Source organism: Cynocephalus volans, chromosome 10, assembly GCF_027409185.1.
Source record: "Cynocephalus volans isolate mCynVol1 chromosome 10, mCynVol1.pri, whole genome shotgun sequence".
Classification (NCBI taxonomy): domain Eukaryota; kingdom Metazoa; phylum Chordata; class Mammalia; order Dermoptera; family Cynocephalidae; genus Cynocephalus; species Cynocephalus volans.
In genome coordinates, this window is record NC_084469.1 from 5,546,916 (window position 1) to 5,570,095 (window position 23,180).

The 23,180-nt window shown below is 51.8% G+C and overlaps 2 protein-coding genes, 2 non-coding genes and 1 pseudogene across 4 annotated transcripts in view; all 5 read left to right on the top strand.

Moving 5' to 3' along the window:
- Positions 1-917: 917 nt before the first annotated feature.
- Positions 918-1,579, top strand: LOC134386792 (NEDD8-conjugating enzyme UBE2F-like; annotated as a pseudogene).
- A 79-nt stretch (positions 1,580-1,658) lies between these two features.
- Positions 1,659-6,690, top strand: ARL5C (ADP ribosylation factor like GTPase 5C). Its single transcript, XM_063108918.1, is given in 8 exon segments — positions 1,659-1,663; positions 1,831-1,855; positions 1,995-2,098; positions 2,341-2,488; positions 3,402-3,485; positions 4,030-4,181; positions 4,715-4,827; positions 6,173-6,690. Coding segments are annotated over 7 exon segments (555 nt in total). The 3' UTR covers positions 4,752-4,827; positions 6,173-6,690.
- A 993-nt stretch (positions 6,691-7,683) lies between these two features.
- Positions 7,684-7,755, top strand: TRNAC-GCA (transfer RNA cysteine (anticodon GCA)). Its single transcript has one exon. It is a non-coding gene; the product is annotated as a tRNA-Cys (tRNA).
- A 691-nt stretch (positions 7,756-8,446) lies between these two features.
- TRNAC-GCA (transfer RNA cysteine (anticodon GCA)) lies at positions 8,447-8,518 on the top strand. The gene has a single exon. It is a non-coding gene; the product is annotated as a tRNA-Cys (tRNA).
- Positions 8,519-10,666: 2,148 nt separating this feature from the next.
- Positions 10,667-23,180, top strand: part of PLXDC1 (plexin domain containing 1) — a 58,024-nt gene continuing 45,510 nt past the window's right edge. The window contains exons 1-2 of the mRNA XM_063110937.1: positions 10,667-10,750; positions 19,723-19,901. Coding sequence (XP_062967007.1) covers positions 10,675-10,750; positions 19,723-19,901 — 255 coding nt within the window. The 5' untranslated portion in view covers positions 10,667-10,674. The remainder of the gene's footprint in view (positions 10,751-19,722; positions 19,902-23,180) is intronic.

A 23,180-nucleotide genomic window follows, 5' to 3' on the forward strand; every position in this document is an offset into this window, starting at 1 on the left:
CCGTCCGCGAGTGGCGCAGGTGTCCGGCCGCGTGGGAAGCAGAAGCGGTGCGGTGGGCCGAGGTCCCCCAGTCTGCCGGCAACACTCCTCTCCTCCGTGCGAGGCCTGGCGGGGACACACAGTCCCTCGGTCATCGGGTTTGGCCCTGACTCTGCCCTTCGCCCAACGCCTCCAGAGCACAAGGTTGTCATCGTGGGACTGGACAGTGCAGGAAAGACCCCCGTTCTCTACCAGTTGTGAGTGACTCTGGGATGGGGAAGGGCGGGGCGGGGCCTCCCGCCAGACTGACTGGCGTTTGGACCAATCACCGGAGCCCTTCCCCGGGTTGCCAGGCTCCGCTGTAGCCCGGAGTGATGGGGAACGCGGGTGTGACCGTCCCAGTGCAGTGGCCCCTCAGCTGGCATTCGAATCCTGCACGGTCTGGGCGACCCCAGCCGCTCCCTCCCTCTACCCCCCGGCCCCTGCCGACCCCAGTGACAGGCCCGATGGGAGCCAGGACCCTGCGGCCTGCCTCCCTGACCTTCGCCCCCGAACGGCAGGCCCCTCCCCTCTCACCCTGCACCTGCGTTTGCCCGCGGACTTTCTCCCCTTCTTCAAACCCGAGGCCGACGGCGAGCTCAGCGCGGGCCGGCGTGGGGCCTGGGTGGGCTCTGTAGCCCCGGGTCTGCCGGAGCCTGGCACACGGGCTCGGGGCCGAGCAAACAGCCGCCGGAGCCCTCTCCCCGTGTGCACTATCCGGCTGGCATCGGTCCCGTTTTGGAAGCTCTGCAGTAATTTATTTACTTAGGACAAAGTTTCCCTGAAAAAGCAATATATGTAAATGGGGGTTTTTTTTGTTTGTTTTTCTTTCTTTTTTTTTTTTAAGAAAAATTCGAACAGCAGCAGAGTATACAGTGAGGAGTAAGTTCCCCTCTTAGGGTGCGGCTGTGAGGGGCCCGCCTCGCCTGTCTCCGGGTGCCCGGGGTAAAGGCAGCAGCAATGCCAGCCCTGGCGAGCAAGCTGAGCGGGATGATGGTCTCAGACGGTCCCCGACAGCAGCCACAGCATCTGACTCCGCTCCGAGGGTTTCTGTGGGAGACAAGTGGCTGGTTAAAGAGGTGGCAGAACGTGAAGCTAATTTACCTTGTACGTGTGAAGTGCAATTTCCTGATCCAAACAAGCTTCGCTGCTTTCAGCTAACGGTAACCCCAGATGAGGGTTTCCACCAGGGTGGAAGACGTCAGTTTGAAGTTCCTGATGCGACAACACGGTGCCTCCCAAAGTGAAGTGCTTGACCAGGGCCTGGCACCCCAGCATCACAGACACAGGTGAAATAGGTCTCAGTTGACTGAGAGAACACTCGATGGACGGCACTGGCCGGGCTCCCACGAGAACATTAAAGGGTGTTGTTTGGGGATTAAATTCTCTGTTTACTCATCTTTTGAATTTTGATGATCCACTGAATGTTGAAGCTGCAGAACACCATTTGCGGAACAAGGAGGACTTGTGGATAAAGTGGATGATACATCAAGCGTTATGTCAGGTGACAGAAGAAGCTCGCAGGCCCATAACTGTGTGTTACCGTTTGTCTCTAACGTGAAACAGCAAGAGGTAGCCCTTCCTCGCTCCTGTCCTCACACTCCCTCCTAATCCCCCTGGATTGTCCCAGTCCTGTGACCATGACGTCCTGTAGAAGACCATCTTCATGACTGCCAGTGTACATGGAGAATTCAGCATAAATACAGCGAGAAAATGTGCTTGGGCTTCTAAAGAGTTGTCTGCTTACCTTAACATGCTTACTTTTTTGAAAAAGTTTCCCTCTTGCCCCTAACTCCCAGTTGTTCTCCTCAGAGGCAACCGCTGTTATAACTTCTTGGTAACCTTTCAGAAGCATTCTTTATGTATAAAAACGTGTGTGTTTGCTATGTCACTTTAAACAAAGCACCTCTCTGATGGCCCTTACTTGTGTCTGTCTCTTTTTTCTCATCCCTTGCTACTCATAGTGCGGTCCATAGACCAGCAGCACGGGCATCATCTGGAAGTTTGTTAGAAATGCAGAACCCTGGGCCCCAGCCCAGACCGACTGGATCAGAATCTGCATTTTGACAAGACCCCCCAGGTGATTCAATTGCATATTAAAGTTTGCTCTAATAAGTCTCCTCTCTCTGGGGTCTAAGCCAGGGCAGAGCTTAGTCTCACTGCTGTCTTCATTCCCTGGTGCCCAGCACAGGGCCTGGCTCCCAGCAACCTGGGCTGAGTTGTTCTGAGTTAGATTCAGCCTGCCTTGGAAGTAGAGGGGTGGAGAGGCCAGAGGTGGGAGTGGGCTGGGCTGAGCTCTTGTACCCTCTCCTACCACCCCAGCCTGACAGGTGAGGTGGTCCATACCTGTCCCACCATCGGTAGCAACGTGGAGGAGATCGTTCTGCAGAAGACCCACTTTTTAACGTGGGACATAGGAGGGCAGGAGGCTCTGCGCTCCAGCTGGAACACGTACTATTCCAACCCTGAGGTGAGGAGGTCACCAGGGCTGGAGGGGTCTCCAAGGCAACTCTGTGATATTAGTTGGTCACTTAACCTCTGTGAGCCTCGGTTCCCCCACCTGTGAGATAAAGATCATAATAATGACCTTCCATGAGAGCGTGGTACCAATAACATCGAGGTCAAGGTTTCAGATCCCCATACCGGCCAGCTGCCCCCCCCCCCAAAAGATCTTTCTGTGTTTTTGTGAAAATTAAATAATACTAAAATAATAGCTAATGCACACATGTCAAATACTTAACACGTGTGCAGTACCTGTTAAAATTTAGAGTATTTCCTGGCAGCTTTTTTTGGCAGCTGGCCAGTACAGAGATCCAGACCCCTGACTGTGGTGTTATAAGGCTGTGTTCTAACCAACTGAGTTAAATGGCCAGCCCGTCAGCACCTTTCTGATTGATGCACTGGACGGGCTTGGCCCCTTGTCTCTGGTGGCCTTACTTTCTTACTCCAGCAGGAGTAGAATTCAGTGGTTTAAATCCTGGAGTGAGACAGAACTGGATTTGAATTCCAGCACTGCCATTTAGCAGTGGTGTGTCCAAGAGCAAGACATGTAACCTCACTGAGCCTCAGTCTCCTCACTTGTAAAATGCAGGTAATAGTAGAACCTATTCCACAGGGTTGTGGTGAGGCCTAAATGGAGTCATGCAGACCCAGTGCTCAGCACAGCTTCTGGCCCACAATCAGAGATGTGCCGTGTACTTCCCATGCCTGGATAGAAAAGGCAGTTAAAATGGAACTGTTGTGGGGAGATCTTCAGACTGCACAGTTTCTTTTCTTTGGGGCTGGCAATCAGTCAGTGGAAAGGTCAGTGGAGAGTACAGTGAGCAGGAAACACGTTCACCAAAGAGGAAGCCCACCGCTCATGGCTCCTCTCTGCTGGCCAGTTCCTCATCCTTGTGATTGACAGCACAGACCAGGACCGGCTGCTGACCACTCGGGAGGAGCTGTATAAGATGCTGGCCCATGAGGTAAGCCCCCTGAGGTTGGCAGAGGGCCCAGTGGTACTAGCTGTGTGCCCTCAGGCTAGTCATTCAGCCTCTCTGAGCTTCATTCCTCGTAGCCTTGTTTCTGATAGCCTCTATCCCAGCAGCACCAGGAGAGCTAGTTTATCCCGGATGAAGGGTGACAGTGCCCTTCATCAATTGATAATGGAAGCCAGAGTTGCTGGTTCAAGTCCTGACCACACCTCTTACTCATGGTCAGACTCAGGACCAGTCACTTCACCTCTCTAATCCTCATTTTCCCCAAGTATAAAATGAGGAAGATCATCATTTTCGACTTCATGGGATTGTTGTAAGGATTATATGAACTGGTTGGGAGGCATTCCATGAACTGTCGGGTGGCATTTGAAATGGTTGCTACTGTTGCAGCAGGGTCCCGATCTCGCCCTATTTGGGCACGGGCATCTCTTGCAGGGACAGCTGGGGAGGGAGCCAGGGAGGACTCATGGGGCAGTGGGAAGGGAGAGTGGGACCTGGCAGGCTGACTGAAGCTGGGCTCCTCTGTCCACAGGCTCTTTGAGATGCTTCAGTCCTGATCTTTGCCAACAAGCAGGACAGGAAGGACTCCATGAGCATTGTGGAGGTCTCCCGATTTCTTACTCTCAGTGCCATCAAAGTCCACCTGTGGCACATACAAAGCTGCTGTGCCCTCACTGGGGAAGGGTTAGTGGCTGCCCCGCCTAGACCTCCAGAACCCTTCTCCTGTCTTTCTCCTGTCAGAATTGGCTCACGGTTGGCTCCGGGGCCAAGTCAGTTGAGCACCTACCCATAGTTGAGATGCTGTGGGTAAGCAGTTCACAGAGTCTCTGTTCTCAAGGGGCTTGTTCTGATGGAGAGGGAGGTAACACTCCACCTGAGCTCAATAATTTTAGGTACCGAGAAGTGCTATGAAGAAGGTGAAGTTGGTAAATGATAGAGGGGGTAGGGATGGGTGTGATTGAGCTCTGGTGATTGAGGACGGCCTCTCCTAGGAGGTGACTTTTGAGCTGAGACCTGAATGAAGAGAAGGAGACAGTCACGGGAAGACCTGGGGGACAAGCGTTCCAGGCAGAGATCCTCACTGACCCTTTCTGACCTTGAGTTTCCTTATCTGTAAAGAGGAGGGTGATCAGGTCTACTCCCTCCCAGAGTTTCTGTAGAGAGTCAATGACATCATTCACTCAACAAATCTTTATTAAGCACCTGCTTTGTACCAGGTACAGTTCTAAGCACTGGAGAAAAAGCAGTGAATGAAACAGACAGAAATCCCTGCCCTTGTGGATCTTACTTCGCACTGGGGGAGACAGACAATAAACAAGAAAAATATATAGTAAGTTAAAAAGTGATAAGTGCTAACCAGTACAAAAGTAGGAAAGGGAGATTAGAAGCATGTGGAAGGGGTGCTGCAATTTTAGATAAGGTGTCTGGGGAGGGGCTGCTGAGAAGGCAGCTACTGAGCAAACACCTGGAGGACGTGAAGGAGCTGGGCCACAGGGAAAGGTCCTTGCAATAGGCCAGGAAAATTCTCTGTTCCCTTCCCACTCAAGTGGAATCGTGGCAGGCTGAGGACTCAGATGCCTTTTTTTTTTTTTTTTTGTCTTTTTGTGACTGGTAAGGGGATCGCAACCCTTGGCTTGGTGTCGTCCGCACCGCGCTCAGCCAGGGAGCGCACCGGCCACTCCTATATACGATCCGAACCCGGGGCAGGAGCGCCGCTGCGCTCCCAAGTGCTGCACTCTCCCGAGTGCGCCAGGGGGCCGGCCCCTCAGATGCCTTTTTGTTTTTTTTTTTTTTTTTTTTTTTTTTTTTTTGTCGTTTTTTCGTGACCGGCACTCAGCCAGTGAGTGCACCGGTCATTCCTATATAGGATCCGAACCCGCGGCGGGAGCGTCGCCGTGCTCCCAGCGCAGCACTCTACCGAGTGCGCCACGGGCTCGGCCCCTCAGATGCCTTTTTGAAAAAGGGGAGGCTTTAGGCAATTCAGCCTAAGGGACCATAATTTTCTGACAGTGTCCTTGCCACCCCCTGGGTCAGGAAGACTCTTTCCCCCACAACCCATAGTCAGTTCAATTCAACCAGCATTTCCTAAGTACCTCCCATGTGCCACACACTGTGCCAGGCAAGGGCTGGGGATGACCAAGACTCCACCCTTCCTCTGGAGTTGCTTACAGTCTAAGGCAGAACTTGCATATGGAGCCTCTTCCCAGGCCTTTGAAGTCACCCTGGTACTGCCCCTCGTGGTGGAGCAGATCGGGGGGAGCATGGGAGCCTTGTCCAGAGGCACTGCTAAGGGGCCCAGGAAGGTGGGTCTCCAGGCTCCTGACTCAGAGAAGCCCTCCCTGACTCTCAGATGTCCAGAGGCCTCTGTACATCTCCTTCCTAACCTTTATTGCAGTACGTAGTCACAGAATTATTTGTTTGATCGTTTGTTTGATATCCATCTCCTCTGCTAGACTGTAAGCCTCTGAGGGTGTGTCTGTTTTTTCACCAGTAACCCTGCTCTTCACATATTTCCTGATGCAGTTACTCAAGTCAGTTTATACTGTACTTGTTGATTGAATGATTGGATGTAGCTTTGGTTGTCCCCTCAGTCTGTTCTGGGCAGGGACTGGGGGCTTGAGGGCCATCATCCTCATGGGACGGGCTGATCCTTGCTCTGTTCCTCCCCTGTGCAGGCTGCCCGCCGGGCTCCAGTGGATGCAATCTTGGGCCACTGCTAACTGATGTCCCAGTCTGAGGCCAACCAGAAACTTGGAGAGTTTTGCACGGACAACGTGGGTGGAAAGCCCATGTAACTATTTATTACCTTTCTATGGTTCTCTGGTGGAGACAGGGGCAGCCATGTCCCCACAGTGATTGTCTCCGTCTGCCCAACCCCTCACTGAGGAGCTGGACTACACACCCTGAATTGCTGCAGACAGGACAGCAGAAAAGCTGCCCCTCACTCCATGGCTGCAGATATCCTTCTCGGAGACACCAGAGAAGCTGTTGGATATGTTGGCAGATTAGGAAGAGGGGTCCTCTCCCTCTCCTCAGCCCTCAGCCTCTCTGTAGGAAAAATGTGTGGCAGGGCCGGGGGATAATAAGAGACCCCTGGAATAGCTCTTCATTTTCTAGAAATCTCCGTCCCCCCACCCTCCCATCTTTCTAGTCCCTCAGCAGATTTTCGTTCCATACCTTTTGGGCAAAGGAGATCCCAGAAGGGTGCAGGGGGTGGGTTCGGGGGGAGGAGGGCAGAGCTAAAATCTGGGAGCAGAGAGGGAGGAAGACCGGACATCCCAGACAGGGACAGTCCTTCGCACTGCAGGGATTCCATCCCTCCTTCGCCTTCCCATTCCCTCTGAAATGCTGACTCTGACCGTAGTTTTTAGGATTTAAGTCACCGCATGACATCCCTCTTCATTCCCAGTGTCCTTCCAATGTGAATCTCACTTCTCCCAAATGTCCCAGTGTCCTAGAGTCTGCTTATTTTGTTTGTTTTTGTGCAATGATATATTTTTTTACACTGTATTAAGATTTTTATAAAGGTGTTATGAATGCCATTGAAAATTGCTCACCTCTAACACCAAGGTCAACGATTCAGATTCCTGTACCTGCCAGCTGCCAAAAAAAAAAGAAAAAGAAAATTGCTCACCTCTTATTTCTACCACCCTCTGCCAGGTTGAAGGGCACTGGAATCTGGCAAGCCAGGACTGGGAGCTCTCGGCTCTGCCTGGGCCTGGGGGAGGGGAGGGAGTGGTTTGATAGGGACTCATGGAGTAGGGGAGGCGGGACCCTGGGGTTGGAAAAGCTCAGGAGTTCTATCTAGGCAGAGCTGGAGACAGGATGGAGACCCAGGCTGTCCATCTATATACAGGGAACAATACTATTACCCTATAAGACCTTGGATGGTCCTGGGAACAGTGGGTCTCTCCCTTTCCCAAGCCAGGAAGTGGATATACTGGGGGAGTGGTGGGGGGGGGGTGTCGGGCACAGTATATAGAGGACCCAGGATTCCTTAATCTTGTCGTTTGCTGAGCTGTGACTTTATGGAGGAAGAACTCAGGAATCCTCGCCATCCCCACTGTTTCGTGTTCTTTCTATCAGGTTATTTTGGCACAATCCGCAGATCAAAACTATAGAGGAAAACGAATGTCACTCTTTTATTCCACAGAAATTTATTCTAATGAAAATGGACTTAGGAGGCGGGGGTATAGCTCAGTGGTAGAGCATTTGACTGCAGATCAAGAGGTCCCCGGTTCAAATCCGGGTGCCCCCTCTCTAGCCCACACATTTTCGTATTTTGTTAGTCCCCCCCTTTAGGACTTCCCTTGCAGACGGGAGGGGATGGAGTCTCGTGTCCTACCCATCTCTTTTGCAGCGGGTGAGGACGAATTCCCGGGCCCTGCCAATCGGTCAACGCGTATATATGTCCACGGGTAGAATAAACGAATGAGGGCAGTAAGCCCCGGGCTGACCACTGGAGGACGGTACAGACGGCCCACTCTTGGAATGGTAGGGTGGAGGCGGGAGCAACCCCAGGCCAGCCTGGCCAGGGACCCCGACGGCTCCTCCCGGGGGGGAGGCTGTTTCTAGGGGCTGGGCTGGGCTGGGCCACCTGCGGAAGGAGGACCTGCAGAAGCCGCGTGAGCGTGTGGGAGGGAGAAACCAACGTCGAAGAACAGTAAGGGGGCTCCAGCAGGGCAGGAGAGTGGGACCACGACCCAGAGGAACACCCCCAAAGTGAGGGGTCTCTAAGGAGATCCCCCACACCCCCAGATTACATTTTATTTACATCATCAATAGGACTCAGCTCAGAGTTTCAGGAAACAACCCGTGCTTCCAAGCGAGTAATGCAGGGTTTATATGTTTTCTCTTTTGAACGTCCGGCTTTCCCACTTCTGTTAAGTGACCCACGGCGCCTGCGCAGCAATAGTACTAAGAGGCCACCGCGCGTAGCCGCCGGTAGAGGGGGTATAGCTCAGTGGTAGAGCATTTGACTGCAGATCAAGAGGTCCCCGGTTCAAATCCGGGTGCCCCCTAACTGTTACTGCCTTTTGGGGAGGTCCGGCTGGTCGAAACGGGGAAATGGCTTGAACTTTTTTAACTGCAGCTGGATTTTGAGCAACAATTTTCTTTAAAGCTGTTTCTTCTTTCTCCCACACTTTTATGTTAACATTTTTTTCGCCACCTCTCTGTCGGGCAGACGTAGAGCGGTGAAGGAGCGTAAGGAACTGGGAAATTCTAGAGCGGTGGTTCTAAGTGTGGTCCCGGGACTAGCAGCATCCCCGGGGTACGCATTAGAAATGCAGACTCTCGAGCCCCAGATCTGGTGAATTAGAAACTTGGGGGTGGAGTCCAGAAATCTAATGTTTTAATAAGCCCTCCGGGTGATTCTGATGTACGCTCAAATTCTAGAGGCTTACACTGAAAAACACTTATACGTCATGTGCTTCTAACATTTCCAAGTTGCTGTTTCACCTTGAGCCCTGAGACCTTATTAAACAGACCGCGGGGCACCCTAGACGGGGGAACGTACAAAGACACCGGGGCCGGAGCTGGAATTCCGTCCTGGGACCTCTCACCATGACCTCCGGGAATGTAGGGGCAAGGAGATACCGACCCTCCCGCCCGAGCCGCGGGTCAGGGGCAGTGCCTGGGCAAACCCGGAACTGCGAAGGAAACCACAAAACACGAGCGTTGCGGCTCCTGATGTGGCCACTGGAGGGCAGCAAGAAGCCGCAGCTGGAAGCGGCAGCCTATCAGAGTCTATCGCGTCGGCCAAGTTGGGATTTAAATTAGACATCAAGAAGAACTTACAGACAGGCCTTGCCTTGTCCCATAGTAAGGAGATAGAGGGTTTAGGGCTGGAGACCCTGGGTCCTGAGGAAGGAGGAGCTGAGATTAGAGAGCCTTTAGTTCTTGTTTCCCTTCTCAAGTCCTTTTTGACCTCAGTGCCAGGGAACCCGCCTCTTCCAGTCCACACTGTACCTTCTTCTGTCCTCACCCATAACCCTCCTGGGGAATTCCCAATGGCGCTCAGCGTCCGCATCCTTACTCTCCGCGATTCTCCAGTCCCTAGACCCCAGACCCGTAGAAGCCAAGGTACCCTCACCCCTCTGCCACCCTCCAGCGCCCCAGCTCCTCGCCATCGCACGAAGTAGGTCAGGGGAGGGCAGAGGCACCTCCGCGTCCTGACCTGATTCCCTGCCGTCTATTAAATCTCCTAAATTGCTGGTATTTTTATTCTGTCCTGGAAGAAAAAAAGATAGTTCTTATCCCCAGAGCCCATGGTAAGGTGGTGTGGCAGGTGGGGCGAGACGTTTCCTTGCTCTGGGGCTGACTTTCAAGACTGACTGGGTCCGGCCCTGAAACCCCCAGGCAGGAGGGTGGCCTCAGGTACCTTCATGGTGGAGGCGTCCAGGTTATTTCAGAGTTGGGGTGAGCCAGGTCCCCTCCACCCCCGTGTCTGCGGGGCTGGGGGGCAAGACGGTGCTGGAAATGGGGTGTGGGGGGATAAAGTGGGGAGAAGCCATGGGAAGCGGTGGAATTCAGGCCTCTGTTGAGGAGAGAAGGTGGGGGTCTTTGCTGCAAGGGAAGATTCCCGGGGGGAGGGGCTAAAGCATCAGAAGCCCTTAGAACTCTGAGGAACAGCTCAGAAAGTCGCGAAGCTGGAGGAGCTGGGGTGGGGGACGGATGGCAGGAACCCATGTCCGTGGACGGGGGCTCCGGTCCTCTCCTGGGGTCCTCCGGGCCTTTCCCCGGGTAGAAGAGAAAGGGGTGCAGGAGCTGCGTGCGGGGCTGGGGGCGGTTGATGCTCTCTAGGGGTTCCCCTAGCCCGAGAGTCCCCGCCCTGTCCCCCTAACCCACCCCGCTCCGCGCCTGGGGAGCGGCTGCGGGAGCTGTCGGGGAGCTCTCGGGCAGCGCTGGGGAAAGGCTGGGGAGAGCTCCCGCGGCGCCGCGCCCCGCCCCCGCCCGCCCCGCCCCCCAGGCCGCCGCAGCCGCGGTTCTGCTCGGTCGCCGCCAGCTCGCGCTCTCGCCGCTCCCGCCAGCTCGCCGGGGCCCCGTGCTCAGCCGCCTCCTGGGCCGCCCGCCCCTCCGCTGACCGGCTCCGGGGACCGCGCCGCGCCAGCCCGGGCCCCCTCCCTCGCCAGGGCCGGGGCAGCGAGCGGGCCAGGGGCGGGTCCTGGCACCCACCATGCGGGGCGAGCTGTGGCTCCTGGTGCTGGTGCTCAGGGAGGCTGCCCGGGCGCTGAGCCCCCAGCCTGGCGCAGGTAGGACTGCCCGGAGTTGGCCGGGTGGGCTAGGGGGCGCGGAGGGGACAGTCAGGCAGATGTGGGCATGGGCATGTAGGGACAGGCTGGCGGTGTCCGCGGGTGGCCAGGGGCTCTGTGGCCTGTGGGCAGGTGGACAGCGACCTCACTTTCCCAAACACATAGGGTGTGTGAGTGAGGGTGCCCCGACCTCTCCAATCTCTCCTGGAAGGACCGGAAAGATCCCAGGAGAGGGGGCTCTATGAGGCAATGGGCTCTGACCCCCAGGGGGACAGTGGGAGAGTTATAGGGACCCTGGGTCACCCCTGGCAAGGTTGAATTCTGATGAAAATGGGGAGCCTGGTGAGGCTCCTGCCCCAGCTGTGCCTTCTTTTTCTCTTCCCTGCCCCCACCCCTAAGCTGACACAGGCTGGGTCTGAGTTAGATTTGGGGGCTTGGGTGGGAGCAGCCAGGGTAATGTGGAGACCCAGCATATCTCTCTGGGCAAGGACGGTAGCTGTGGAACTCGCCTTGCTTGGGGGAGACAGGCCGTGGGCCCAGGAAGAAGCAAACTGCTGCTCCCCCAGCGCCCAGCCCCAAGGATCTCCCTGTCCTGTGGCTCCCGCTCTGGCTTTAGATGGGCTGGGGAGGGAGGGCTCCCTCATCCTGCACGCCTCCTCTTTTTCCTCTACCACTTCTCCAAAATCATCTCTCCCTCCTGGAAGTCCTTCCTGAATGCTGCCCTGAATCCTCATGTTATAAAGAAGGACCATTTTCAACACATACTTTAAGTTCTTCCCTCTCTCCTCATGCACCCAGACTTTCTCTGGGGTGGGGAGATGGGTAATTTGCAGCCAAACCCCTTTACAGAGAGAAATGGGAAGATGGAGGTCTATGCCTCACTGGCATAGGTGCCCTTCAGATGGGATGAGGGAGGGGATTGTTGAGGGGGATGCTGTAGTTGGCCTGCTGTGTCTCAGGGCTGTGCCGGCGTAAGGCTTAGAGACAGCTAGAGACAGCGGCAGCATTCTTGATTTTAATGGCCCCAGTGTGTAGGTGAGACAGGCTCAGGTCCCTGTTGAGAAAAGGGTATGTGGGGGGTGCAAAGGGAGGGCGCTGATGGTGAGGTGTGGGCAGAGAGTAGTGGAAGCCGACGTGTTGAGAGGCTGCTGGTGCAGAACCACCAGTTTTCAAGGAGAACACACAGAGGGTGGCCAGAGACTTGGCTTCTAGTCCCACCATCTCACTTGCTGTGCAACCTTGGGCAAGTTGCTTTCCCTCTCTAGGCCTATTTCTGCACTTACAAAGTGGGGCTGTTGGCAAAAATCTCTTACTCTTGGTTGTGGAATTGTGAGGGATCTTTTTTCCCTTTTATGATTGCATTTCCTTTTCATATTTGTTATGATGTGTATGGGTAACATATATATATATATATATATATATATTTTTTTTTTTTTTTTTTTTTTTTGAGGGTAGGGGGGCAGCTTGCCGGTACGGGAATCCAAATAACTGATCATTTTTTTCTTTTCTTTTTTCTGACACTATTTCCCTCGAGTTAACTGATAATTAAAAAAAAAAAAATCAATGTAAACAGGAAGGGTTTGGACAGGTTAGTTTTCGAGGTCCTATGCAGCCCTGGCCTGGTGTAATCTTCTGAACTCGGGGTGGGACTGGGTTGATGGGGAAGGGATCTGAACCTCTGGCTGGGTTGGGTGAACCATGGCGAGTGCTGGGGAAGGGGAATTGGGAGGTAACTAGGAAGGGTTGACGGAGGGTAGCCAGGCCCAGTGCAGGCTGAGGCTGCCTTTTAAGAGTTGGGTTGGGATGGTAGACAGTTGGGGAGGCCTGGAAGATGGGGGCAGGCAGAGACTTGAATGAGTTCTCTAAGTAGAAGACACCCTATCTTCTTGGCTTTGACAGAGATTCAGCCAGAAGAAACACTTTCTCTGTAGCAGGAGAGATCGAGGTTAGACCTGAGGAAGCTGTAAGAAGACAGAGGGGACAGCTATTTACTCCCCGTCCAGTGCTCTTTTCACAGGCCACTATGAAAAATCACTGGACTTGAGAGAGGGCCTATGGGGAGGCAGGGGGTCTCTTCTGGGGAGGACAGATGTTGGAGGGGGACCTTCTGGGGTAGGGTCACTAAGGAGGGACAGCCTGGCTCCGATCAACGGTGGAGCCCTTGTGACCAGTGAGAGGGCAGCTGGGAGCAGGATCTGAAGGGGGTGCTGGCATCCAGCCCCAAAGCTCTGGGTTCTCTGGGCTGGTGGGGGGCCTTGGGAAACAGCTGACAACTCCCTTCCCTTGTAATGATGGGCTCGTTTAGTAGAGCCTTGAAACTCTATCCATCATTAGAGCGGGAGCAGCAGAGAGGTGAGTGACCCAAAGATACAGTCAGATGGCAGGGGAGGCTAACAGTCAGATGGAGGCTAACAGTCAGACAGACAGACAGGAAGATGGCCTTGGGATACACAGCGGGGGGGCAGGGGCGTCAAGGGTCTGACCTAGGTGGAGCCACAGGTGCCTACAACAGACATATTCATGGAAGAAGAGGCAGCTGGAGGTGGCATCCTGGCCTGGGAGTCCTGCAGAAGGCCAAACACTGGTGACCCTGAAAACTCCTCTGAGCCTTGATTTCCCCTGCTGTAAAATGGAGGGGGTGGGAGGTTGGCCCACATTGTCTCTAGGGCCCCTTCCAGCATGATTCTGCTTGCAACTTCCTCCTTGCCCATCAGGGACTTCCGAACACACTGAGACTAAAATAACAGTGGCCCTCAGACAGCCCCCACCCCCTCTCTGCACATCTCTCGTTCTCCCCAGGACCACCCCTAAGTCCACTCCAGGCTGCCAGCCCCTCGGCTGGACAGGTAACTGGCTTCTTCTCAGCCAGGTTTTAATCAGCTCAAGGGTCACCTCCTCAGAGAGGCCCACCCGAATGGCTCTGTCCAGAGGAGCAACCACCCCCAAGCCTTTCGTCCGCCTCGTTTCCTTCCAGCACTGACCGCCATCTCCCGTTGCCTTATTGGCCGTGTTATTCACTTGGTGTGTGTTGCCATGAAGAAGACTAGAATCTTCAGGGGCTGAAGGATTTGATTGTGATTGTGTCTGCCCGTTCCCTGTGGTCTCCCCAGCACCCAGCTCAGTGCCTGGCACACAATAGGGTCTCAATAACATTTACTGAATGTATTAAATAAGTGCGTGAGTGAGCGAGTGAGTGAATCATACATAGGGGATCACAGACCCCGGACTCTCCCTTCAAGGGAAACAAACCCACAGAGAGCCGAACCCTTCTCCCCTTCCTCTCCCTCCACCTCCCTGCTCCTTGCCTACCTGGTGGTCCCTCCCGCCCTCTCCCCACGTGGGGGCCCTCCGCGTGTCCCTGCCTGTCAGCAGGAGGGGAGAGGGTGTGGTTGTGGGCTTTGTAACTAGGAGGCAGGATTTCAGCTTAAGGTCTGGAGCCTTCCCCTGGCTCCTAGGAAAGTCGGTCCTTGTGCAAAAACCAGGGAAGGCAGGCGGACTTTGCTGGGTGCTTCGTCTACATTATTCTGTTGAAGACTAAAAACAACCTACCAAGTGTAGGTTTTATTATCCCCATCTCACACATGGGGAAAGTGAGGTTTAGAGAGATTATGTAATTTGTCCCGTGTCACAGTCAGTGGTAGATTCACGGTTCAACCTTGAACTTGTGTGGTTTCAAACCTCTGCTCTTTCATTGTTGTGATATTACAATGAGGGTGTCTAGTGGAGCTGCGCCCGAGGGAAGAGTCTTCAGACACTCAGGGCATTTAAAGATGCTCTTCCTTCCCTCCTCGCCTCCCTCTCTCCATCCCTCCCTCTTCCATGTGTGCTTACTGAGCATTGCTCCATCAGGCACCTGAAGCCTATGGATGCACAGGCAGCAAGTGACGATATGCTGGTATTGAGCTGGGATGGTGCGTCTAGCCTTTGGGGCGAGGGGGAGGGGTATCAGAAGGCTCTGGGAAGAAGTGACATCTTGTGAGATTTGAAGGATGAGCAAGAACTCATCAGGAGAAAGGTTTATTAATGGAGCAGAGTGATCCTGGCTGAGAAAACTGCATGTGTGATGAAGCCCCGTGGTCAGAGAGAGCAGAGCTGGGTCCTGGAGGGGCTTAAGGAAGACAGGAGGCTGGAGGAACGAGCAGAGATCCTGTCACAAAGGGCTTTGAATCAGCAGACGGACATGAGAGAGAGAAAATCAAGTTTGTCCTCTAGACAGCTAGTTCTGGCTAGAGTGTGGGAGACTAGCTCCAGGGCATTAAGGGCAGAGGCTAAAACAACTACTAGGAGAGAGGCTGTGGTGGCCTGGACTATGGGACTGGAATGGTAAGCCTGGGGACGGTGGGATAAGGGTGGTTTGGCTCAGGGCCTGGGGTGGCACAACGTGACCTCAGCCCCATTGCCCCTTGCCCTGGAACAATGCCAGGTGAGGGGACTGGAGACCACCGTGGGGTTGCTCCCTGCATGCCGGGAGACCCAGTGTCCCAGGGTAGCTCCCAGAATCAGGCCTAGTGGTGCCAGGGCAGGGCTGTCCAGGAACCTCAGGAAAGAGTCAGCGGTTGGTGGTCACTTGTTACTGCATTTTCTGTGGTCCTGAGCAGACTCTGGAGCCAGCCTGCCTGAGTTTGAATTCTGTCATCGACCAGTTGTGTGACCTCGAGAAGTTCCATAACATCTTTGTGCCTCAGTTTCCCCATTTGTAAAATGGATTAAAACTAGAGTTACTGTGAGGATTAAATGAGTTACTGTGTTTAAAGCACTTGGAATAGTGCCAGCATGAAGCAGCATTCTCTAAAAGTTAGCTGTCATTTTTATGAGTACCGCGATTATTATTATGACATCCCACCAGACTGTATGCTACTTGGGGCCATGCATGCATGTATGAATGAATGAATGAACAGCTTGTGTTCTGGCAGCTTCTTGACATCACACACAGGAGGGTACTCTCGAGCACATAGGCATGGAATGGGGGCTGGGAAGATGGAGCTCTCCAACAGAGGGCAGAAGTTGGAGCAAGGAGTGACCGAGGGTTAGCAGGTGTGTAACACGTGCATGAGCACGCAGTGGGGAGGACCAAGGCTTTCCGGCAAGTCTATGTGGGTGTGTGCACAGGCACGTGGGCCCCAACACACACACGTGAGCAACCAGCTGTGTTGGCTCCTTCCGTGAGTTGAGGGGTGATGTCCTGTCCCAGCTAACTGGAAGAAGAATGACCGGGGACAGATGTGGTATGGGTGGGGAGGGTAAGATTCAGGGTCAGGCCAGGGTAGGGCAAGCTTCCTCAACAACGTCCCTCTCTATCCCTCGTCCTGCCATCTTTCATGGGCTCCTGGCCTCTGATACTGGCACTGTGCCCTAATTTATGAAACCTCATTTATGTTTTTCAATTGGTACTCATGGCAGCCTGTGCCATGGGTGTGACTGTCATCCCCATTTTAGAAACGAGAAGCTGAGGCTTAGAGAGGTAAGCTGGTGGAACCAAGGTCCTGCAGTCTGTGGGTGGCAGGACTTGGTAGAGAGGTAAACGCAGGTGTCTCCTGCTGACCACCACCCGCTGGGCTCTCCCTCCTTGCCCTCTCCCCATGCGTCAGGCCTCCACCATCTGGCATCCTCCTGGCCCAGTTCCAGGTCAGAGCTGCCTGCAGATCCCCAGCATCCCTCTCTGGGCCACTTGTTTCGTACACGCTCCTTTTCTGTTCTGGCTCCTGCCCAGGGCCCAGGGCTGCTTGCAGGAGGACCTGGGGAGCCAAGCCAACCAGCCCAGCACAAACAATTCTGTCTCCAGAGGCAGCTGTGAACCCCACCCGAGAGGGGCAAGGCAGCCCTGGCTTGGGGTCTGGGCAGCAGGCAGGCTGCCTTCCCAGCACCGGGCTCAGGTCCATCCGAGGGCAGCCAGTGGGCTTTCTGGGGAAGGTGTCTAGAGACTGCCCCTCTCCCTACTTTCTCCAGAAGCATCTGGTTGCGATTAGGGACAGAGAAGTGAGAGGAGGCCGGCAAGGGTCCAGTAGGTGCCCGCAGCCAAGAATGACTTAATTGGATAATATGTCTAATGACAAACCAGAGCCCCACAGCAGAGTCCTGGCCCCAGCCCCAGGCCTGGTCCTGGCCAGGGCCTTGTCTCAACCTCTTGTCCTTGCTGGCGCCCCCAGCATTCTGTCTTCATTTATGCAGTGATTGAGCACCTACTGTTTGCTAGGCACTCACAATTTGAAGAAGGTGGAAAGAGCCCTGGGGGAACTCAAGTCTACCAGGGAGATAGGCACATAGTCGCACCAGTGGGCACTCTGGGAGAGAGAAAGCTACATCCAGGAACTCCGGGGAGTGGGGTGGGGACAGGCAGAGGTTCAGAAGGACATTTGACACAGGGTGGGCCTGAAAGTGATGGAGGTCATAGGTGGGGAATATCAGATCCACCTATCTGGTGGTCTGTGTCCCATTAATATATCTATAGTAGATGTGATGATTGGAATGACAATATAAGGCACAGCTTTGGGGACACAAATCTTTCTGAAATGCGAAAGAATGTTTTTTGTGTCTCTTAGAATTAATTTAACAACTAGAGGGAACTGGAGAGAATGTGGAGTCTAGGAATGGCTGCTCCGTGGTCTATTCATGGCCACTTTCCAGTCCTATGCCTGTGGCAGACATTGTTAATTGATCATGACAATCTTTCCTGATAAACACAAATAAGCCTCAGAATTCTTCTCAATTAGAGTGCTCCTGGCTGCCACTAATCGATTGGAGATGGCATTTGAGATAAAACCTATTTGCCATCCTAGTGATGGTGTCTAAGCCCCTTGTTTTATTGGGCAGAAATAACTTGCCCATAAAAGTTTGAAGGTAGACTGGCCAGTTGGCTCAGTTGGTTAGAGCATGGTGGCACGGTGTTAGATCACCAAGGTCAAAGGTCTTGGATCTTGGGCTGGCCGGTTAGCTCAGTTTGTTAAGAGTGTGGTGTTGATAACACTGAGGTCAAGGGTTTGATCCCACTACTGGCCAGCTCCAAAAAAAAAAAAAAAAAAAAAAAAAAGGGTTCAGATCTCCCTGCTGGCCAGACACCAAAAACAAACAAAAACCCAAAAAGTTTGAAGGGAGTGATAGGATTAAAGCAATGGTTCTCAGTGGGGTGGGGGAGGGGTAGTTTTGTTCTTCAGGATATTTGGCAATGTTTGGAGAAATTTTTGATTATCACAACTTGGGGAGAGGGGGAGGGGTTGCTACTGGCATCTGGTGGGTAGAGGCCCAAGGATGCTGCTAAACGTCTTAGAACGTACAGTACAATACAGCACCCCCAACAAAGAAATGTCCAGCCCAACAACCAACCCAACTTAAAAATGGACATGGTTAGAGCACGGCCTTATAACACCAAGTTCACAGGTTTGGATCCTGGTGCCGGCCGACTAAAGGGACAAAAGACTTAAATAAACAATATTTCTCCAAAGAAGATATACAAATGATCAATAAGCACATGAAAAGATGCTCAACATCGCTCATCATTAGGAAAATGCAAATCAGAACAAGATACCACCTCATACCCATTAGGATGGCTGCTATCAAAAAACCAGAAAATGACAAGTGTAGGCAAGGATGTGGAGGGATTGACGCCCTTGTGCACTGGTGGTGGTAGTGTGAAATGGTACAACCATTCTACATAGAAGACAGTATGGCTGTTTCTCAAAAAATAAAAAATAGAATTACCGTATGATCCACTTCTGGGTATATACCCAAAAGAATTGAAAGCAGGGATTCAAAGAGATACACCCATGTTCATAGCAACATTGTCCACAATGGCTAAAATGAGGACGCAACCCAAGTGTCCATTGACAGGTGAATGGATAAGCAAGATGTGGTGTATATACATATGATGGAATATTGTTCAGCCTTAAAAAGGAAGGGAATTCTGCCACATGCTACGACACAGAGGAACCTTGAGGACATTATGCTAAGTGAAATAAGCCACACACACACACACAAAAGCCACAAAAAGACAAATACTGTATGGTTTCACTTGTATGAGATACTTAGAGTAGCCAAAATCATAGGGACAAAGTAGAATGGTGGCTGTCAGGGGTTGAGGACAGGGTATAATGGGGCATTATTGTTTAAAGGGAGTTTCAGCTTTACAAGATTAAAAGAGTTACAGAGATGGCTGGTGGTAATGGTCGTACAACGTGATGAATTTATTTAATGCCACTGAACTGTACACTTAAAAATGGTTAAGATGGTAAATTTTATATGACATGCATTTTGCCACAATAAAAAATTTGAAAAAAAAAGAATTGCCCAGTCAGTCCACAATGCCAATAGCACCAAGGTTGAGAATCCCTGAACTGAAAGACCTCTGCTGTCTGGCTTGCACTCCCCTGAGTACCCTACCCTGGAAGATAGGATTATGTGCCATTTCTGGCAGAGAAATAAGGAACTGGTTTGGAAGGTTCCAGAGCTGTGGTTCCACCTTGTCTACAGAGTTCTTTTAAGTCCAGGGCTTCTCAAAAGCTCCCCTGGGGATCTTTTAAGAAACCTGAAGCCCAGGTCACACCACAGACAAATCACATCAGATCTCTGGGGTGGGACCCAGACACCAGGGATCTTTAAAGCTCCCAGTGATTGCAGTATGCAGCTGAGGTTGAGGGTAATCACTCCTTTGGGGGCAGATCAACGTGAGTTTGAAACTAACTCTTGGTGTGACCTTCTTTAACGCGTGTGAGCAAGTTTCCTGTCTGCAAAATAGAGAGCATCATACCTCCCGTGGAGGGCTGGTGTGAGGATTAAAAGCATTGGATGTGCACAGTGCTTGGCATGGAGCAGGGTGCATGGCTCTCAGTACACGCTGGGTATCTCCTGTGCTGGTAGTCAAGTGTCCCCAAAGTCAGTGATGGCATGGTGTTGGGGCCTCACAGAATAAGTGGGCTGGTTCCCCCACTGGATTTTCACTCTGGCCAGCCGGCACTCAGTTTTCTGTCTCCTTTTCCCAGGTCACGATGCAGGCCAAGGCTCCAGTTGGGCTGCCAAAGGGACCTCACAGGGCTGGAACCGGAGAGCCCGAGAGAGCCTTGGGCAGGTGTCAGAGCCCGACAGGACCCAGCTGAGCCAGGACCTGGGTGGGGGTACCCTGGCCATTGACACGCTGACAGATAACAGGACCAGAGTGGTGGTGAGTGCTGGAGGAAGGTGGAGGGGAAGGGAAGAGTGGATGCGGGAGGTGCCACTAGGTACCCCATGTGTACTTGTCAGATATGCAAATCCCATATCCTTTGGGGTTGGCCTTGAAGATCAGAGTGGGGAGAATGATCCCAGGGGAGGGGGTAGAAGCGGGGCCCAGACTAGGTCGTAACATCATAGCATCTTGGAGCTTCGTAGGCTGCCTACCTTCTCCTGGACCCAGAGAGATGAAGTGGTTTGCTCAAGAGTCACAGCATTGTCACAGCATTGGTCACAGTCGCAGCATGGTCACAGCATTCCTGACACTGGACTCTTCCAGTCTAGGGCCTTGACTAAAAGCTGAAGGTGGCATTATTGTTCACATTCCAACTGCCAGCTCAAGGACCCTTCCCCACCCCATTTCTGCTCCATCTACAGATTGTGGGCGGGGCGGGGCAGAGTTTTAATGGCTGCAGAGGCACAGGCTGCTCAGCCTAAGGGCCAGTACTCTGCAGTGGGCTGAGTGGAGAAAGCAATTAGTATGCAGCTCCAGGAGAGACCCTCCTCTGCCTGGGGCAGTTCTGAGGGGGAGGGGTGCAGGGAGGAGGGGGTGAAGGTGGTAGGAAATGCCATCCCTACAGGCTTTCTGGGAAGCTAAAGGAGGCCTGTGTGTGTCTATGGGTGGGCCTAGAACCATGGGTTTCTGGGAATGTGTGTGTGTCAGTGAGGGTGTGTTTGCACGTGTGTCTGAGGGGTTTTGTGTATCACGTACATGTGCCTGTGAGTCTGTCAACGTGGGCTGTCCGTGAGTGTCTGTGATGGGTGTGTGTGACTGTGGGTGTGAGTGTGCCCGTGGTCGTATATGTGGGTGCCTGAGACTGGGAGTGAAGTGGGTGGATTCTCAGGACGCAGGAAAACTGTGGAACCAGAGGAAGCAACGAGAGGATGAGCTTCTCGGTGTGTATTTCTTTATTTTCTGTTTTAATAACTATTTTCCTTAATCTAAGAAATACATGCAAATAGTCAAAAAGGCCAAATAGTGCTAAAAACGTAAAACAAAACACACCAGTCTCACCCCTGCCTTCCCCTGCAGACCACCCCACCATTTCCTATATTTCCAAATAATTTTTTAAACTGCTACCTCTTGATTAATCGTTTTAGACATTATCTGTTTATTGCCTGTCATGGTGGATGAAGATTTGGCTCTTATATACTCTCCTGAGCATTATTTTACCCTCTCTATCTTTTTGTTCAATCCATATGCTCTATTGTATATAATTATTATCATGCAAATATTGTTCACCAGTCATCCAAGCAGGGTAATAACTTTTTTTTGGCAGCTGGCTGGTACAGGGATGGAACCCTGGACCTTGGTGTTATCAGCTGCATGCTCTAACCAACTGAGCTAACCAGCCGGAGAAACAGGGTAATACTGTTTCTTTTTTTGTATAATTTTTTTTCTCTTGGATTCTTGTCCTCACCCCTTAATTTTCTTATACATCCATTGGTCTCATAATTTTCAGTGTGCTCACACCTGTCAGTTCTTTTTTTTCCTGGAAGCCTGTCTCCTGTCGTCCACCCCTGCTTACTTTACTGTAAGCCCCTGTGTCTCTCCTGTGTTGGATCCCCTGTTCCCTTGACCTTGTGTCTGCTCATTTTCTGCTTCCCCGCCTTGTTTGTTTAGCTTCCTGGGAAAATTGCACAGGAGGAAAAATTCTCTTGAGAACTTGCATGTCTGAAAATGCCTCACTCTGTCCCTTCGTTTGATTGATGGTTTGGCTGAATATAGAATTCTCTATTAAAAATAATTTTCCTCCGGAAGCTTGAAGGGATCTCACCATTATATTTTGGATTCTGATGTCACTATTAAGAGGTGTGGTGTCATTCTTATTCCTAATCTCTTTATATACCTATTTTCCCCCCACTTCTGGAAGCATTTCCAGATACTAAAACCCTAGTGCCTGAAACAGCGGTGACCTGCAGTGACACTGGTGGACCTGCAGAGACACATATTCATTGGTTCTGGAAAGCCTTTCTGTTTTATTTCTTTGATAGTTTTCTTTCTACTATATTCTCTCCTTTCTACAACTCCTCTTGCTTAGACGCCCATTTCTGGAATTGATCATTGAATTTTCTCTGCCCTTCTGTTGTGCACATCTTTTACATTTTTTGTTGTTTATTTGTTAGTTTGCTTGTTGTTGTTCCGCTTGCTGGGAGATCTTCTCAACCTTATTTTCATAATGTTACTGATCTTTTTCTACTCTCTTATTTTTAATTTCTAAGAGCTGTATATTATTTTCTGATAATTTCTTTTCTTTTAAAAATGTCTCCTTGTTCCTGTATCATAGATATAATATCTTCTCTCTCTGAGGATATTAAAAATTATTTGAGATTCTTTTCTGCTCTATATGTCATTTGTTTTTTAAATGGTAATTTATTTTAACTTTTTTACTTTTTATTTTTTCTGCATCATTTCTGTTACTGATTTTTCCTTTTACCTCAGACTCTGAAATGGGTTGACACCAAGACTGATCCTGTCTTTATGTAAAATTTTGATATTTTGTTCATCAAAATATCTTTTTTTCCATTAATTTTGATTTAAAACAATATTGCATTAAAATATTCTTTATCTTGATTTCTGAACTTTCTGGCACCACCTTAAATGTTGCACCTGAGGTAGGTGTCTCCTTCGTCTCACCCTAGTACTGCCCCTGAGGTGGAACCTCAGGACATGGCGCTCCACTTCCCATCCTGCCCTGTCTCAGTCCTGCAGAACCAAGGAGCAGGACAGCCGTGGCGGGATGATGGAGTGGAAGGCCAGGGCAGGTGGGGTCCCTGAGTAAACTCACCCTTCACCCCACAGTTTTGTTGGTCCTTTGGCTAAATAACTAATACCTGCCCTGGGCAGATACAATGGTCAAAAGGACTATGTCCCTGTCTGCACAAGGAGGACATTTTGGGAGAGAACCACAGAGATGTGGACTTCTGGAAGCCATCATCTGTGGGCGTTCGGAAGGGACAGTAGGATTCATTAAGAGCCAGTATGGATTCAATAACACCAGAGCTTAAGAAACAACAACACAGATGCTTGAGTTCCACCCTGGCCAGACCGGTTCAGAAAACTTGAAGATGGAGCCTGGGAGTTTGTTTCTTTAAAAGATCCGCCATGTGATTCTGATGGTCACCTGGGTGTGGCAACTTCTGATCTACAAGATTTCAAACCAATTGTGTAATTGGTTACCAGATTGGTCATGAAGCTTTCTGTGGTACCGGGGGGCTGTATGTGAGCTCG